General features: G+C 47.1%; 1 protein-coding gene across 2 annotated transcripts; it reads right to left on the bottom strand.

Moving 5' to 3' along the window:
• Positions 1–12161: 12161 nt before the first annotated feature.
• Positions 12162–19302, bottom strand: LOC102569188 (olfactory receptor 52K1). Of its 2 annotated transcripts, XM_059726965.1 has the most exons (3): positions 19271–19302; positions 15454–15465; positions 12162–13068 (listed from the first exon to the last, which is right to left on the bottom strand). In XM_059726965.1, exon 3 carries the CDS (start codon positions 12999–13001, stop codon positions 12162–12164), a length of 840 nt encoding a protein of 279 aa, XP_059582948.1. In that variant the 5' UTR covers positions 13002–13068; positions 15454–15465; positions 19271–19302. The 2 variants fall into 2 exon arrangements, with proteins under 2 accessions (XP_059582948.1, XP_006274260.3); XM_006274198.3 differs by lacking the exons at positions 15454–15465; positions 19271–19302 and having other exon boundaries at positions 12162–13100.

Here is a 19302-nt window from a genome sequence, read left to right as displayed (position 1 = left end):
TCCTAATATCCAACTTAAATCTCCTGTTCATCTATTTAAGACTGCAAATCGTTCTCCTACACACTATACCCACAGAAATTAGGCAATTGCTCTTCTCTGTATAGCCACCCTTCAGGTATTTGAAGGCTGTTATCAAATCCCACCTTGGTCTTCTCTTCTCTTCTCCAAACTAAATGCTTTTCTTCTACATCATGCTTCCCAGATGTCTAATCATTTTTGTCATTCTATTCTGGACTCTGTTCAATTTTTCCACAACCTTGTTGAAATGTTGGGCCCCAAACTGGATAGAGTACTCCAGATGAGTACTTTTCAGTGCTGAAGGGAGCAAACAAGCAATTTCCTTAATCAGCAAGTGGAACGTCTATTATTACTGCCCAGTATGCTCTTGTCTTTTTTGCAACAAGAGCACACTCTTGGCTCAGAATCAGTGTACAGTTCACTATAACCCCCAGGTCCTTCTCTGCAGTGCTCAGATCTACCTAGCTTAGGGTCATCTGCAAATATGCTAAGTGAGCTCTCAATTCCATCTTCCTATTCATTAATAAAGATATTAAATAATTCTGGACCCAGGAGAGACCACTAGGGGACCCCATTCCATACCTGCCCCAATTAGAAATTGAGCCATTGATAACTATTCATTACCAGTGACAATCCAACCAGTTAGATATCTTCCTTATGGTAATTTCATCTAGACTGAATTTCTCTGCTTCCTAATGAGAATGTAATGGCTGCCACAAGTCTCACAATTCACTGACTCACACTGAACCAACTGATTTTCAGTTGCATCTCTGTGAATCCAGAATAGCTCTGCTGAAATCTGTAGCAGAATTTATATCAACACCAGTTTGATTAAGAACAAAATTTGCACCAAAGTTTCCCACTGCCTTTACAAGTCATATGTTAACAAAACTTCAGGTTAAATTCAATATGTTCCACCCAACTCACCTGGAACCTACAGATGTGACCCTGGCTGGGTCCAGGCCATCAGCAAATGCTGAAGTCACATACACACTGTATCATTTTCCAGTTTAGTAGGAGGGACGGGATGGAAGTATTTATACATTTTACTAGAGACCCTAGTGGCTTCATCGGTCCTGTCCCTAGATGGGACTTCGATAATTGTAAGGAAAGGGAACAGCCATGAACATTAACTGTTTGTAAATCAATCCATTCCTTTAGATAGACGCCTGCATTAATTAAAGAGTGTGTTCAAAGTATGGAAAAATCTCATCAGGCATGACTACTTAACAGGATTAGCACAACTAAGGGGTAAACCTGCAAAGTGCCCATGCCTCACTGAAGACTTGTTCACGTATATGCAAGGTATATTAGGTGAGATATTCATAGTAAAAGACATGGGTAAGACCCCATTTAACAAAAATAGTGCAGTTCTGGTCACCAGCGTTCAAACAAGATCAACTTATACTGGAAAGAGTTCGTAGAAGGGCCACTAAGACATTTAACAGAATTGAGATCATCCCAGGCAAGGGTTTGTCTAGCTAGATCTTATATTAGGATTAGAGGAAGGTTTTTCTCAGAAGAGTGGAGTTTTGGAATAACATCTGAGGACCATGATAGCATTAGGAGACTGTATTTCTTTCAGATTGAGATGGCTAAGGGTGTGGAAGGGATGGCATGAAAGGGCAGGGAGTTATGACTCAAGATGCAGCATGTGAGATATGCAGAACCATGTATTTGCTGTCCTTGCCTTAGGATATAGAGGTAGTGCTTGTAGTGTAGAGCCACTTGCCATCATCTTTGAAAACTTATGGCTATCAGGAGAGGTCTCATATGATTGGAAAAGATCAGTATAGTGCCTATATATAAGAAAGGGAATAAAGAAGATTCAGGAAACTACAGACCAGTCAGTATCACTTAAATCCTGGAAAAACCCTGGAGCAGATCCTTAAGGAATCCATTTCTAAGCACTTGGGGTAGAAGAAAGTGATTAGGAAGAGTCAGCATGGATTCACCAGGGGCAAGTCATGCCTGACCAACCTGATTGCCTTCTATGATGAGATGACTGGCTCTGTGGATACGGGGCAGGGTGGCAGTGGATGTGGTGTACATAGATTTTAGGAAAGTTTTTGGTACGGTCTCCTACAACATTCTCTCAGGCAAGCTAAGGAAGTCTGTGCTGGATGAATGGACTGTAAGGTGGATAGAAAACTTGCTGGAGCATTGGGCTCAGAGAGTAGTAATCAATGGTTTGTTGTCTAGTAGGCAGCCGGTATCAAATGGAGTGCCCCAGGGGTTGGTACTGAGGCTATTTTTGTTCACTGTTTTCATCAATGACTTGGAAGATGGCATAGAGTGCACACCCAGCAAGTTTGCAGATGACACCAAGCTGCGGGGAGGAGTAGATATGATGGATCCAGGACTAGGATCAAGAGTGGCCTAGAGAAACTGGAGCATTGGGCCAAAAGAAGTCTCATGAGGTTCAACAATAACAAATGCAAAGTCCTGCACTTAGGAGGGAACAATCCCATGCACCAGTGCAGGCTGGAAAGCAGCTCTGCAGAAAAGGACCTGGGACTGACAGTGGACAAGAAGCTGAATATGAGCCAGCAGTGTGCCCTTGTTGCTTTTAGCCTTCTTGGCATCCTAGGCTGCATTGGCAGGTGTGTTGTCATTTTAGTTTCATAGTTTCATAGTTGGTAGGGTCAGATTGGACCTGAGCAGATCATCACGTCTGACCCCCTGCCATGGCAGGAAAAAGTACTGGGGTCAAACAACCCCAGCAAGGTGTTCATCTAACCTCCTCTTAAAGACCCCCAGGGTAGGAGCCAGCACCAATTCTCTTGGAAGTTGGTTCCAGATCCTAGCCGCCCTGACTGTGGAGTAGCACCTCCTGATGTCTAGCCTGAATCTACCCTCTGCCAGCTTGTGACCGTTATTTCTAGTCACTCCTGGTAGTGCTTGGGGGAACAGGGACTCCCCCAATGCCTGCTGGTCCCCCTGACTAGTTTGTAAATGGCCACTAGATCCCCCCTCAGCCTTCTCTTGTGGAGGCTGAACAGGTTCAGGTCCCATAGCCTCTCCTCATAGGGCCTGCCCTGCTGCCCCCGATCATGTGAGTGGTCTTCCTCTGAACCCTCTCCATGCTGGCCACATCCCTCCTGAAGTGTGGCACTCAGAACTGGATGCAGTACTCCAACTGCGGCCTGACCAGTGCCTCATAGAGGGGAAGGATCACCTCCTTGGACCTGCTTCAGATGCATCTGTGGATGCATGACAAGGTGTGGTTGGCCTTCCTGACTGCGTCCCCACACTGTCAGCCCATGTTCATTTTGGCATCAATAATGATTCCAAGATCCTTTTCTGCCTCTGCACTGGTGAGAAGGGAGTTCCCCAGCCTCTAGGTATGCTGCTGATTCTTCCTCCCCAGGCGCAGCACCTTGCACTCGTCAGTGCTGAAACCCATCCTGTTCTCATCTGATCACCCCTGTAGCCTGTCTAGGTCTGATTGCAGCCTATTCCTCCCTTCTAGCTTGCCCACATCCCCCCGCATCTTAGTGTCATCAGCAAATTTGAATAAGGTGCTTTTCACCCCCTCGTCCAAGTCACTGATGAAGATGTTGAACAGTGCAGGTCCAAGGACCGAGCCCTGGGGGACCCCACTGCCCATATCCCTCCAGGTCGAAAATGACCCATCCACCACCACTCTCTGTGTGCAGCCCTCCAGCCAGTTATAGCGACCCATTTGACTGTGTAGGTGTTGATGCCACAGTCCCCTAGTTTTTTAATGAGAATGAGGTGAGAGACAGTGTCGAAGGCCTTCCTGAAGTCCAGAAAGACTTCGTCTACTGCTACCCCTGCATCCAAGGATTTTGTGACCTGGTCATAGAAGGCCACCAGGTTCGTCTGACAGGACCTGCCTCTAATGAACCCCTAAGTTACTCTTCCCTTCTATTCAGCACTGGTGAGGCCACATCTGGAGTCTGGTGTCCAGTTTTGGGCCCCCCACTACAGAAAGGATGTGAACAAATTGGAGAAAGTCCAGCAGAGAGAAATAAAAATGGTTCAGGGGCTAGGGCACATGACTTGTGAGGAAAAAATCATCAAAGAAAGCATTAACAACAGGTTAGCAGAAAGCAACTTTCTGAGAGATAGCCAACATGGCTTCATTGCAGGTAGGTCTTGCCTGACCAACCTCATTTCATAGATTTCATAGACATTAGGGCTGGAAGGGACCTCGGAAGATCATCGAGTCCAGCCCCTTGCCCAAAGGGCAGGAAGTCAGCTGTGGTCATAGGATCCCAGCAAGATAAGCATCCAGTTTCATCTTGAAGGTGTTCAATGAAGGCGCTTGAACCACCTCCGGTGGCAGGCTGTTCCAGACCTTGGGGGCTCGGACAGAAAGAAATTCTTCCTTATGTCCAGCCTGAAACGGTCTTGTAGTAGTTTGTGACCATTCGACCTCGTCATCCCTTGGGGCGCTCTGGTGAACAAACATTCCCCCAGATACTGGTGGTCACCCCTGATAAACTTGTAGGTGGCCATCAGATCACCCCTGAGCCTGCGCTTTTCCAGGCTAAAGAGCCCCAGGGCTCTCAGCCTGTCGTCGTAGGGTCTGCTTCCCTGACCTCTGATCACGCGCGTGGCTCTTCTCTGGACTCTCTCAAGCTTCGCCACATCCTTTTTGGATTGTGGAGCCCAAAACTGGACGCAGTACTCCAGCTGCGGCCTCACTAAGGCCGAGTACAGGGGGAGAATGACGTCCCGGGATTTGCTTGAGAAGCATCTATGGATGCAAGCCAGCGTTTTGGTCGCTTTACTAGCTGCAGCATCGCACTGCAGGCTCATGTTCATCTTGTGGTCAATGATGACCCCCAAGTCTCTTTCTTCCATAGTGCTAGCCAACATAGCACTGCCGAGCCTATAAGGATGCTGCGGGTTTTTCTTCCCAAGGTGGAGAACCTTGCATTTATCGACGTTGAACACCATCAGATTCTCATCCGCCCACTTTCTGAGCCTGTCCAGGTCAGCCTGGATCACCCGCCTGTCTTCTGGTGTGGATGCTTTGCCCCAAAGTTTGGTGTCATCGGCGAACTTGGCCAGTCCGCTTCTGACTCCAGTGTCCACATCATTAATGAAGATGTTGAACAGTATGGGTCCAAGGACAGAGCCTTGGGGGACCCCACTGGTCACAGGACACCACGATGAGTGACTTCCATCAATTACTACCCTCTGGGTCCGACCCCGGAGCCAATTTTCCAGCCAGTGGATCATGGAGGACCCAAGGCGACAAGTGGCCAGGTTCTCCATGAGGCAATCATGGAACACCAGATGAAAGGCTTTTTTGAAGTCAAGATATATGACATCAATCTCTTCTCGCTTGTCCAGGTGATAGGTCACCTGGTCATAGAAGGAAATGAGATTGGTCAAGCAAGACCTACCTGCAACAAACCCGTGCTGGCTATCCTTTAAGATGTTGGCGTCGGCCAGTCCATTAAGGATGGCCTCCTTAATAAACTTTTCTAAGATCTTCCCCGGTATAGAAGTCAGGCTGATGGGCCTATAGTTAGCTGGATCCACTTTCCTCCCTTTCTTGAAGATAGGTACCACATTGGCCTTCTTCCAGTCTTTGGGCACTACACCAGAGTGCCAAGAGTTTTCAAAGATCCGCGCTAGAGGCTGGGCTATGATGCTCGCCAGCTCCTTGAGTACCCTGGGGTGAAGATTGTCAGGGCCGGCTGACTTGAAGGTATCCAGCTTCTCAAGATGTTCCTTCATGAAGTCAGCATCAATGGAGGGCAGGGGATCACCCTCACCTGGACTTCCCTGTCCCGTAGCGGGCATGGGCGTCCCATGGGGCTGATGAAAGACTGACGCAAAGTACCTATTTAATAGGTTGGCTTTTTCCTGGGCATCAGTTGTCAGTTGCCCCATCTAGTTCAGCAGGGGTCCAACGTTGCCCCTGCTTTTCCTCCAGCTCCCCACATATCTGAAAAAGGACTTTTTATTGTCCTTGATGCTCAAAGCTAGCTGGAGTTCAGTTGCAGCCTTGGCTTTCCTGGTCTGCTCCCTACAGGACCGGACCAGTGCAGAATAATCCTCCTTGGAGGTGACTCCCATCCTCCATCCTTTGTAGGCCTTTCTTTTTAGCCTCAGGAGGTCTGCTAGGTCCCTGGAGAGCCAGGGGGGCTGCTGTGCCCTCTTGCTGCCTTTCCTCCGAGATGGAATAGACTTAGTTTGTGCATTGAGGATCGCTCCCTTGAGGAGCGACCACTCTTCTTGAACTCCCCTCTCCCTGTGGTCACGGTCCCTTAGGGCCTCACTGACAAGCCTCCTGAGCTTGTCAAAGTCGGCTTTCCTGAAGTCAAGGACTTGCGTGTTGCTGACTGACTTGCCAGCTTTTCGGCAGATGGTGAAGGTGATCAGCTCGTGGTCGCTGTCACCCAGCTTCCCATCGATCACTAGGTCGCCGACTAGGTCATCCCCAGTAGCCAGTTCCAGGTCAAGCAGCACTTTGCCTCTCTTTGGCCCATTGACTTCTTGAGTCAGGTAGAGGTCATCCACGCACGAGAGGAAGCTCTGCGACCACTCAGATTTTGCTGAGCGATCCTCCCACAAGATGTCCGGGTAATTGAAGTCACCCATGACAACCATGGTCCTGGAGCAAGCTGCCTCAGCCAGTTCCTGGGCAAACTCCTGGTCAAGCTCAGGACTTTGGGTGGGAGGTCTGTAGTATACTCCCACCATTGTGTCCCCTGTGCCGTGTTCCCCACGGATTTTAACCCAGAGGGTCTCCAGCCGTCCACCCTGGTCGCCAATATCGGCTTGCAGGGACGTGTAGCTTTCCTTAACATAGAGAGCTACACCCCTGCCCCTTTTCTCTACACGATCCTTCCTGTACAGGGTATAGCCATCTATCCCCGTGGTCCAGTCATGGGTGGAGTCCCACCAGGTCTCCGTTATCCCTATGACATCATAATTGTTTGCACTGAGCAGGAGGATGAGCTCCTCCTGCTTATTCCCCAAGCTCCTGGCATTAGTGTACAGGCAGGCAAGTGCCCCCTGGGGGGCTCCTTCCTTGCCCACAGATTTTACCAGGGCTGGGGCAGGGGTGGGCTCCCTGAAGCACCGTGATCCGCTGGCTTTGCAAGGATTGCTCAGCGGGCCAGCAGTGGCGGTATTCCCCCTGTCCCCCAACGGGCTTAGTTTATAGCCCTGTGGAGCAGGTCAGCCAGTCTGGCTGAGAAGAGCCTCCTCCCAAGGGGAGAGAGGTGGAGGCGATCTCTTCCCAGCAGCTCGCTGCCTCTCTCACCAAAGAGCGGGCTGTGGTCACAAAAGCTAAAGCCTTCCTGACGACACCAGCGCCGCAGTCTTTGGTTGACCACATAGATCCTCCTGTCCCTTCTCAGCCCATAGCCTGAGACTGGGAGGATCGGCGAGAACACCACCTCCTTCTATGACCAGCAGACACATCACCTGGACAAAGGAGAAGAGGTTGATAGCATTCATTTGGACTTCAGAAAAGCCTTTGACCCAGTTTCCCATGATGTCCTCATAGTAAAATTGGGGAACTGTGGCCTCAACAACCTTATGGTCTGATGGCTGGGGACTGGCTCTGTGGTCAGACCCAGAAAGTGGTAGTTGATGGAACCAAATCAATATGATGGATAGTGACCTGTGGCATCCCCCAAGGTTCAATACTTGGACCAGTACTCTTTAATGTATTTATAAATGATTTGGACTCTGGTGTCAGAAGCAGCCTGCCTAAGTTCTCTGACAGCACTGAATTATGGAGAAGTGTGGTCACACTAGAGGATAGGCTGGTGATTCAGGCTGACCTCAACAGGCTCACAAGGTGCAAGGATCAAAACGTGATAGGACTCAATACAGAGAAATGCAAGGTGCTCCACCACAGGAGAAAAAACCCACATCATGCTTACAGGCTTCCCAGCACCATGACTGAGAGAGACTTGGGGGTCATGACTGACCACAAGATGAACATGAGCCACCAATGCAATGTCTCATCCAGCAAAGCAAACACAATTCTGGCTTACATCTACCAATGCGTCTCAAGCAAGACCCAGGAAGCTATCCTTCCACTTCACTCAGCCTTGGTGAGTGGAGTACTGCATCCAATTCTGGGCTTCACACTTTAGAAAGCCTGTGGAGAAGCTTGAGAGAGTCAATAGGAGAGCCACACACATAATTAGAGGACAAAAGATCAGGTCTTATGAGGAGAGTCTGAGAGCCATGGGACTCTTCAGCCTGGAGAGGAGATTTAATAGCAGCAGCATCTACCTGAAGTGGGGTTTGAAAGAGGATGGAGCTAGAGTTCTCAGTAGTGGCAGATGACAGGACAAGGAGCAATAGACTCAAGTTGCAGGAAGGGAGGCTTAGGTTGGACCCACATTTCTTATGGGTAGGGTAGTGAAATACTGGACCAGGAAGGATTTATTTTTCTCTCACAAGCACTGTGACCTATAAGTTTTTCCTCTTTTCCCTCTGAGGCACCAGGACATCAGCCACAGTACAGCTGGGGAGTTCTGATTGAGGATTTGGACAGTACTTAGAAAACCTAGAGAGTCTCAGCTACATAGTTTTACTTTTCTCCTCAGGGTCATACCAGGTTTGGGGTTGGGAAAGAATTTTCTCCCTGGGTCAGGTTGGCACAAAGTGTGGGGTTTTTTGCCTTTCACTGGCTGCATCTACATGTGATGCTGCCAATTGTTACTGCACATCCATTTAGGTCTTGCATACCCAAGAACTAAATGCCTGCACAGTAACTAGCATTACTGCACAGTAGTGTTCCCACAGTTTCCTGGTGATGCTGACTGCACAGTAGCTTGTTCCTACCACACAGTAGCTTCATGTCATGCTTCATGACATGCAACACTACTGTGTAGTAGCAACAAGCTACTGTGCTGTAGTAATGATCCTGCGTAGTCAGCACCTCATGTAGACACAACCTCTGTAATGTGGGGTCCAAGTCGTTTCTTAGGATCTTCTGAGCATAAATTCACCAAACACTTCTTTTTCATTGCAGTGACAGGGAAGAAAAGTTGCAGCAAGGGAGGTTTAGTTTGGATATTAGGAAAAACTATCACTAGAAGGGTGGTGAAGCACTAGAACAGGCTCCCCAGAGAGGTGGTAGAGTCTCCATCCTGGGAGTTGTTTAAGACCTGGACAGACAAAGCCTTGGCTGGGATGATGTAGTTGGGGCTGGTGCTGCTTTGAGCAGGGGGTTGGACAAATGTGTCCTCCTGAGGTCCCTCCCAACCCTCATTATCTGTGATTCTATTATTCTAAGCCCTCATTTTCATCGCTCTTACATATGGTAGTTTTAGGTCTTCTTTGTGAGTTGAATATGGTGCCTTGTGTCTTTGTACAAGGGTTTGACATGGTGATTTTGAGGATTCCTTAGGTTAACGACTGCCTGTGAACCCAAGATGATGCAACTGATGCCTCTTCCAATCCTGTATCCCTATAATATGAAGTCCTTAGGTGACTTTAGGGCAGGAGGGATAAAGGTGGATTTGTGATACCATGCACCTTTCAGTTACAGGTCTCAAAGCTCTTTGCAAACGTCACTGAAAACCCCTGTGATACAGTGGGTTAAGAAATGACCTGCATTTCTAGTGGGGAACATTTTGGAGGGCTTATTATGGGCAGACTTTACTGTAGATGTGGTCATATGTAGAACATCTAGATGCCCTTCTCAACCCAAGGACAGATAGCAGGCTGGGCCTGGAAGCTGGCCTTAAAGACTGCTCCCTGGCTGGTTTCCCATACTGTTAGTGTTAGGGTGACTGTATTTGGATCTTGGGGAGCATTGGATTTGCAGCTGAATAGAAGGGTATAACCTGTGCCCTAGCAAAGCTGCTAACCACAAGGTAGAATGATTTATTAAAAGTAACATTGCAAGACGCTTAGGCAAGCATTTTCCTAACAATATAGTTGTGTTGTAAGATATATAGCTCATTGTGGAAGGAGTACAGGATGCAGACCACCAGCTATCATTAGGGATAAAGCAGAAGCAAGACCTTGGAGATGGTGAAAAAATCAGCAAGAAACCGCAAATAACCGAAAGAAGCCAGGGTCATGGTTTTAGGCATACACTCATAGCAAAAAGACATGTAAATAAGTAAAATGCATGGGTAATTCCACGCTAATGAAATAAACAGTAAACAAAGGTAGACCTTAAGATAGGAGGGAATATGGGTGGACCAAATGAGGGACAAAGGTGGAGTAAATGTTAATGAGTATGAACCAAGGTGTATAAATGTAGAAAGAACTAATGTTCGTGACTGCTCCACGGTTTGTTGGAGCTTGCCTGAAGCTGTCTCCATTTTGAATAAAGCTGGTAATGCATGATGACATCAATTCATTGTCTCCCTAACTGTTGGGTGTCGCATGGAGTCGGGGTCTAACAGTTAGGTCTTTTTGGATTGGGTGAGTGTTATTAGAACCCAACTCCATGCAGTGGCCAATGACTAGGGAGACAACAATGCAATTGCTCATGGATGCTGTTACTTATTAGCCAGAACAAGCAGGGAGCAAACACCAGCACACATTGTTCACAGCAGCTTTATTCAGAATAGAGACAACTTCAGGTGAGCTCCCTCACAGACACGCAGCCCGTGAAACCAGGGGAGCAGCAGTGAACATTAATTCTTTTCACATTTTATACACCTTGGTTCATACTCATTAATATTCATTCCACCTATGTCCCTTCTCAGGCTCCACCCGTACCTCCTCCTATCTCAAGCTCTGCCTCTATTTACTGTTTACTTCATTAGCATGGAATTGCCTATGTATTTCCTCATTTACATGCCTCTCTGCTAAGAGTGCATGTGTAAGACTTTGACCGCCGCTTCTTTTGGTCACTTGCTGGTTCTTTCTGGTTTCTTGCTGACTTCAGCACCATCTCCAAGGTTTTGCTTCTGCTTTATCTCCTGATGATACACAATGGGCTCTAACACTACAACTTTGTTTAGAAAACTGCTTGCCTAAGCATTTGCAAGGTTAGTCTTAATATATCATCCAGCCTTGTGACCAACAGCTTTTGCTGAGACACAGATTAAAGTCTTGTATTCAGCTGCAAATCCAGTGCTCCCCAAAATCTGGATAGCATCACCCTAACAAGTGTTAGTCCCTGAATTAAGATTATAGCTTTGTAAAAGTTTTGTAAATGTGTCACAGTGTGGTTGAGGAGAAGAGGAGGCTCTTAGGGAGCTGGAGTCCAAGAGAAGACAGAGGACTCTTCAGTGGCCCAGCAAAGACTTTTTCTTCAAAGCAAGAGTATTTGCCATGCTACTTGGGATTCTGACACTGTGACCCCTACTTTAAAGAAGAACCCTCCCTCCGTCTTCCCAGGATCTGACCAAAAAAAGAGCTTTTGGAGGTTGGAGATGCTACAGATCATTAAGGAAGCCAGGAAAGAAAAGAACCAAGGGCTTGAAGCTACAGGTATACGCCTGAAGTGGTCACATCAGGGATGACTGCCAGGAGTCCTCTGGGAAGGAGATGAATCACACCCTTTTTGTGATGGAACTTCCCCTGATCCATGACACTCCCAGTGTATGCCCTATATTAATAAATGGCTTGCTCTAATATTCTAATAAATGCTCTTTGGTCAGTTTTATTTTAAATACCTTTGCTTCACTGAAAATTTTGTAATTCAACTGAACCAGTTCTCTTATGGCCTTGGCAGGTGTCAATGAGTTGGGATTTATGTCCTTGGGAAAGTTACAGTCCTGGAAAGATTTATTATCTCCTTCCTTCACCTTCACTAATAAGGCTACTCTGATTTTACAACATATTTAAGAAACTTGAACACAAACATCCCTTTTACAGGAAAGCTATATGTAATACATTTGCTTACATCATTTACTACTATTAATATATATATAAGCTAAAGCTAGGATATGGTATGTTTGGTGAATGTATTTTAAGGACTTCTTTTATAATGTCTCTTTTCAGACCTTCTGCTCTGTTTAATTGTGCATCTCTGCTTAGCTGAACATGTTGATTGCTTTCTGTCCTTTGTTGACCAGACTGGTTGTCCTGTCCATAGACAGTTCAATACAGATCACTCAGAAACAGGCTTTTGGGCCTTCTGCTTCAGACAAATTTCTTCAGCTTGGCCAAGCCTGCAAAAGAACAAGGGATTTGGCATCAAGCCTGAGCTGGGATCAGGACCCGGCCTATGTTCCCTTTTGACAGAACAGCTTGGGCACCTGCTCCCTGATTGCCTTAGTTTTCATCCCGTAGATGATGGGGTTGAGCATGGGTGGCACCAGCAGGTAAAGGTCTGCCATCAGGATGTGGAGATGGGTGGGTATGTGCTGACTCCAGCGCTCGGCATAGAAAGAGAAGGAAGCTGGGATGTAGAACATCAGGATAATGCATATGTGTGAGCCACAAGTGCTGAAGGACTTCAGCCGTGCCTCCTTGGAAGACAGACCCATGACAGCCCTCAGGATCTGGACATAGGAGATGGCAATGAATATGCTATCTAAGAACACAACAACAATGGCAATTGATAAGCCATAGATGTTGTTGGTTATGATGTCACCACACCCCAACTTTGCCACTGCCATATGCTCACAGTAGGAGTGGGAGACGATGTTGGTCCCACAGAAGTTCAAGCTGCTCACCATGCACATCAAGGGAGTCATCAGCCCAATGCCACGCACAAGGATGGCCAACCCAATCTTGGCAATGACTGGGTTAGTCAAGATGGTAGTGTAGTGCAAGGGCTTGCAGATGGCCACATAGCGGTCAAAAGCCATGGCCAGCATCACGCCAGATTCAAGGATGGAGAAGCCATGGATGAAGAATATCTGAACCAGGCAGCAGTGGAAGCAGATTTCATGGGACTGGAACCAGAAGATGTTCAGGGCTTTGGGCACAGTTGTGGTGGTGAGAACCATGTCAATAATGGCCAACATGCATAGAAAGTAGTACATGGGCAGGTGCAAGCTGGGCTCACACTTGATCACCAGGAGGATGGTGAGATTCCCCAGCAGTGCTATGCAGTACATGATGCAGAATGGGAAGGCGATCCAGAAGTGGCTGGCCTCCAGCCCAGGGATGCCCTTCAGGATGAAGGTGGAGGGGTTGGAGTGGTTGTAATGGGACATGGTGCCCGCCTGATCTCCCAGACCATCTCAGAAGCTGCAATGGAAACCACCTGACCAATTAGGATCAACAAAGAACAACCTAAAAATGCTACAGAATAGACACAATGGTATGAGTAGTCCCTTCCTGTCTTGTGCCCCTCTGAGATGCCATCCCAAAGGCTTCAGTTTACTCTTCTATCTCAGCAGGAGTCATTGTGAAGAACCCAGCTGGAGTTGGCCTCAGTGTTCCCAGGCAGTTACTCATCATGGAGCAATGCTCAAACATCTCATTCCCTGGGACACCCCTCACTTTTGGGATATTGCTCACTAGCTGTGGTGATGTCCCCTGATATGGGAAAGAGGCCTGGCCTTATGGGCTGTAACATCCTGTTGCATGTGTTGGCTACAAATGTCCAACTAGGGATCCTTAAAATTCTGGTTTATTAGGTGGATTGAAACACTGTAATGAGTTAAATCATAAACCTTGGGGCTGGTGCCCACACACACACACACATGCACACAAATACACACACACAGTAGCAAGCTACAGAGTCAGGTATACCTATCCTACAAGCGCTGGAGTCTGCCATCGATGGCCAGTTGAGGCTTCTTTCAGCATGGTGTTATCCTCCAGAAGGGGGTCACCGGCTGATCCTTCTGGCTGGACAGGTCTGGTCAAGTTGGAGATCAAGAGGGTGCCACTGAGGGTCACTTTTCACTGCCTTTTATCTATCCCTGGCAGACTTTGGTGAATCCCCAGTTTTCAGGTTTGCCCAATCCAGGGGTCGTTGACCCTCGTGGCACTTCCCCCCCTTGGTGACTACTGGACAGCATCTGTCAGCCCCAGGGGTTGTCCGCACGTACGTGCAGGTTTGGGAGTCCGTTGATGAATTTTGAATAGGGCCCTGGGAGTGATCTGGAGATATTCAGCCCAAAAGTCGGTCCCCGGCATTGACTAACTCAGGCCAGGGCTTCTAGCCTTTGATCAGTGAGGTTTAGAAATTTCCCGGTTGTTACATTGTCTTCTATTGAATTCTTCCATTGGTTGATCTGCAGTGTCCCAGGTGTTAATTGCTGTCTGCTGCTACAGTGTTATACATTCAATCACTGATTCACTCGCTCTTTCAGGGGCCAGCCTGATACAGGGAAGGGCAGTTTGATTCCTGCCCTTGTTAACATTGTTACAATGTATAACTTACTTATGAAACTAAAACACATTTAGTTGAAAGTTGAAAGGTGAGGAGTATAAAATATAAGCTTCAAATGCCATGGCACACAAATAGATAAAAATACCAAACTACAAGGGGAGATACAAAATGCACACACATAAATTTTAAAACACAATTCCTTATCTTAAAGTGAAAGAGAGAGGAAGGAAGAAAAGGTAGAAAAAGAGAAACATCCAAAGAGGGGAGAGCAAATGCAGGCAAGAGGAAAAGGGGGCTTTCTGCTACACATGGACTTTCCACCAATGGGAACCCTTTTTCTTATGCTACACCAAGAAAGCCTGAGTTGCCCAAAGGTTTACTAAGTTCAATGTGTTTAGATCCACATTACAGTGTTGTTAATGATAATAGCACTGATGAGAAGTTTGGTACATCATAATTCACCCCGATACCTCAAAGCCCTTGAGAAAGGAGGGGAAGTATTTGTAATTATCCCTAATTTGGAAAGGGTAAAATGAAGAAGAAGCCCAGGGAAGTAAATGGATGTGCTTAAAGTGAACAGCTTAAGTAGGAATAGAGAACAGATCACCAAATTTCCAGTCTCAGGACAGAAAGACATGACATCTCTGCTGCTCCTCATGTGCAATAAGCAGAGGGTTAAAGGGTCTTCCTCCTCTGCTCAAAGCCAGACCAACATCATATTTGGGGTCAGGAAAGAATGTTACCCTATATTCAGACTGGTACAGACTGGGGAGGCTTCTGTCTCCCTCTGTAGTGGGGGAATGACCTCTACCTGGTATTTCTTGAGTAGTTGAGTGTTCTTTTCCAGTAGCAGGAATGCATTAGCTGCTGTGGACCACCATCTTTCCCTGTAGCGGGGTCGGATGTGATGCCTGGTGCTGTGTCAAGGATGACAGTAATTTTACAAAGATTATGGATGTTTCTGGGATGGTTTGGATAGGGCTGATCCAGCCTTTGTCAGGGGGTTGGACTAGATGTCACCTCTAGAAGTTCTCCCTGGTTCTATGAGTCTATGATACATATTGCATGTAGGACCACTTTTTCTTTACAGCACTAAAATTATTCCTTTTCTTCCTTCAGTTCATGTGAGAACATGCTAATCTCCCCAGCCAAGAAACTCTTCTCATACTCCACACTGGTTCTGTCTCTGTCCTTTAGGAGAAAAGCATTCAGACCACATTGCCTATGAAGGCTGTGAACTCCCCCCTCATGGAAAGATCTTACAAACAGGTCAAAATGCATCTGGTAGGAGCTGACGCTGCCTTGGGGCTGAACAATGGACTGACTGCCCTTGCAAGGTGCCCCTGGTGCTGTTTTGCATCATTTGTATCATAGCTCGTCCTGTAATAATGAAGTATTTTCAAATGCATTGCCTATACATGATAATGTGTAACAGAACCTATCAGACCTTCAGTTTGCCCTAGTATTGGCTGCCACGCCTTCTTCTACCGTGATTCAACTCAAATTATCTTCCATCCATCTGGCTGATGGAATACACACAAATATAAGCAAAGTCCATTTTGTTGGAAAGCAAAGGGGTGGCAGCAGTCCATATCTTTGGTTCCTTTAGTCTCAGTCACTGCCTGTGCCAGGCTGGGATTTGGTCTGCTATCTTTGCCCTCTACGAGGCAGTTGACCAGATATCTAGTTTCCTTTAGGTCACAGGCTTGCTCCTTGCTCTGTGAATCAATGAAAGCTGCAGAAACTTTAATGGCAGATGAATTTATCATGGAACAAGAATAAATCAACAGAGATGCAGACTGGATTCATATGGTGATGAATATAGCACAAGAATACATGAATGAACAGAGTGTTACAGTTCTTGTGTATCAGATAGCAGAGAAAATATTGCTATTTATAGTATTATGGAATAAGTGCAGGCATATAATTAGGGATGATTATAGTCATAGAAATGCAGGCCTGAGAGAGACCTCAATTGGTCATCTACTCCAACCGCCCTTCTCAGGGCAGGAACACGCCTACATAAACTATCTTAAACAAGTTAGATACCTTCCTTACAGTAATTTCATCTAGACTGTATGTCTCTGCTTACTAATGAGAATGTCATGGCTGCCACAAGTCTCACAATTCAGGTTTCAAACAATTCACTGACACACTGAACTAACAGATTTCAAATGCACCTGTGTGAATCCAGAATAGAAATCTGTAGCATTACTTAGATCAATACCAGTTTGACTGAGAACAAAATTTGCACCAAAGTTTCCCATTGCCTTTACAAGTCATATGTTAATAAAACCAGGTTAAATTCAATATGTTCCACCTAACTCACCTGCAACCTACAGGTGTGACCCTGGCTGGGTCCTCGCCATCAGCAAATGCTGTAGTCACATACACACTGTATAACTTTCTAGTTTAGCAGAAGGTATGGGGTGCAGATATTTATACATCTTACTGGAGCCCCTGTGGCTTCATGGATCATATCCCTAGGTGGGACTTTGATAGTTGTGCAGGCAAGGGAATAGCCATGAATACTAACTGTTTGTAAATCAGTCCATTCCTTTTGAGAGATGCCTGCATTAATTAAAGAGTGTGTTCAAAGTATGGAAAAACCTTATCAGGCATGATTGCTTAACAGGATTAGCACAGCTAAGGGGTGAACCTCAAAAAGTTTCCATGTCCTACTGAATATGTATCCCTGTATATGCCAGATATATTGGGTGAGATGTCCAGGGAGGTACTAATACCATGATAGAAGCGATGGGTAAGACCCCATTTAACAAAAATAGTGGTTCTGGTCAGTAGCATTTATAAAAGATTAACTTAAACTGGAAAGAGTTCATAGAAGATCCACTAAGACAGTTAAGGGAATTGAGATCTTTTCTTATGAAAGACTATTAAAAAAAGATCACTCCATACATAGGGAAAATATTGATGAAGGAGACAAGACTTTTAGGCTGAAAAACAACACTGGAACAAAGAGAAATGACTACAAACTGGCAATAGATAGATTGTGTTTGGCAATTATCATTGAATCATAGAAAATGAGTGTTAGAAGGGAGCTAAGGAGGTCACATCTAGTCCAACCCCTGCTCAAAGCAGGATCATCCCCAACTGCATCATCCCAGCCATGGGAAGGGAATTATGACTCAACACACGGCATGTATGATATGTAGAGCCATGTATTTGGTGTCCTCTTCTTAAGATATAGAGCTAGTACTTGTAGTGTAGAAGTCTGATAATCCCAGGCTTCAGGAATCTTCCTTGTCATGTCACCAGTTGAGTCCAGGAAAGATTAAGGGAAATGAGACTGATGTCATTTAGATGCCCTTTAACAGGGGGCTTTCTCGGGGCCAGTCTGTCATTGACCCACCCACCTATTTCTGGGCCAACTGCCTGCCTCCTCTCCTGCCACACCTTGATGATAAATAATTATGGTGTTAATTAGGTGGGAGGCTGCCCATTCTTGCCCTGATGCCACAGGGCGGTATCTGCAGCTCCATTCCTCCCCTACACCGCAGCCCAAGCCTCTCAGATATAACCATGTCCTGGCCCCTAACTCCAGCCTCTCTCATTGGGCCCCAACATACACACACAGTCGGGGCTCCTTACCTCTGAGCTCCTTGTCTCTCACTAGGCTCTACACTCCTTGCTGGGCCCCACGCTCCTACCCAAACTCTGGGCTCCTTGACCCTCATTTGCTCTGGGTGTCTTGCCCCCCTCTGGACCCCCTTTGCTCCTGCCTACCTCCTTGCCGGGTTACCCACTAGGATGTTGGGGCTGGGGTTAAGGTACCCCTACCCGCCTTTTACTGGTATGGTAACTGTCTTGGCATTTCCTGGAGGCTCCCACACCACTAGAAGCCCCACCAGGCCACACAACCCCAGCAAGGTGCAGTTTTAGGTCATGCCTAGGACCAGGAGCCTCCAAACCACCCCTGTAAGCTCCTGCCCTTACCTCCAAGGATGTTGCATTCAGCTTTACAGCCAGGAAATGTTTCTGCCTGGCCTGGCAGCATTGAACTCCTGTGTTCATATAGGTGGCCAGAGTTCTAAAATGGCCACTGTAATCAAGCGCCTGCTGGCTGTTTGGCTCAGCCTTTAAAGTGGCAGGCACCACCAGTGCCCTGCCACATGCCCCAAACCCCAAAACCACTTGCATTGCCCTCTGCTGGACTGTTTCCAGTTTATCCACATCCTTTCTGTAGTAAAGGTCCTGGTGGGCTTGAATCATTAATCCCTCTAAAATGCAGTGTAAATGCTGAGAAACTTTGGCAAAGCACTGGCCCTTGGACTAATGGGCATATCTTGATATGTCTATTGGCAACCCTGTCCCTGTAAGATTGGGAGCTGTAGTTGTGAGGCACAGAGCAAGAAGAAAGCCTGTGACCTAAAGGAAACTAGATATGTGGCCAACTGCTTCTTAGGGTGCATCCAGATGAGTGCACACATGCCTCTTGTGGCATCTCAAACCAATCTGAGACACCACAAAAGGCACATTGAGAATGAAAAAATGTTCCCTGCGCTGCATATTTGCAGCACAGAACACCACCGAGAAAAGTGGCACAGGGCATGGTTCCCCACCGTGACCTGAGGCAAGCCAGGGCTCAGACCTCAAGAGACACTCTGGCATACAGCCAGACCATCTGTATGGTACCCCCTGCTGCAGAGCTGTTCCTGGTAAGTAGGGACTTGAGGGTAGGGAAAATTGCAGGGGAGGTGGGGTCCTTTGTGGGGGGTTGGGCAGGGATGGGGGGATGGTCAGGAGGCATGGGTCCCCCACAGGGCCCACAGCCCCTCCCCAAAGTGTTCCAGCCCCCTTAAAGCAGCACAGCCCCACATGGAACCCTGCAGCAGCATGGCATGGCCTTGATTGGCTCAGAGCTGGTGCCACTTGTGCCTCCTGTCACAGGACTGGCTGGGCTTGCCACAGCACTGTGCGGGACCATGTCACTTAGGGCAGCACTGGGGCCACTCGGGATGTCAGCTGGGGACCAGTCCCTTATGAAGGGAACATGTGTCACACCAAGCTGGGTCCTGCCACCACAGGCCCCATGTGCCGTGTGCTATCAGTATTAC

The sequence above is a fragment of the Alligator mississippiensis genome, chromosome 1, assembly GCF_030867095.1.
Source record: "Alligator mississippiensis isolate rAllMis1 chromosome 1, rAllMis1, whole genome shotgun sequence".
In the NCBI taxonomy this organism is placed as follows: domain Eukaryota; kingdom Metazoa; phylum Chordata; order Crocodylia; family Alligatoridae; genus Alligator; species Alligator mississippiensis.
Note: the sequence above shows the minus strand (reverse complement) of the source record. Positions and strands in the feature narration are given on the sequence as shown.

Excerpts from the sequence above, each read along its gene's own strand:
- LOC102569188 (XM_006274198.3), bottom strand. The coding sequence starts at position 13,100 with ATGTCCCATTACAACCACTCCAACCCCTCCACCTTCATCCTGAAGGGC.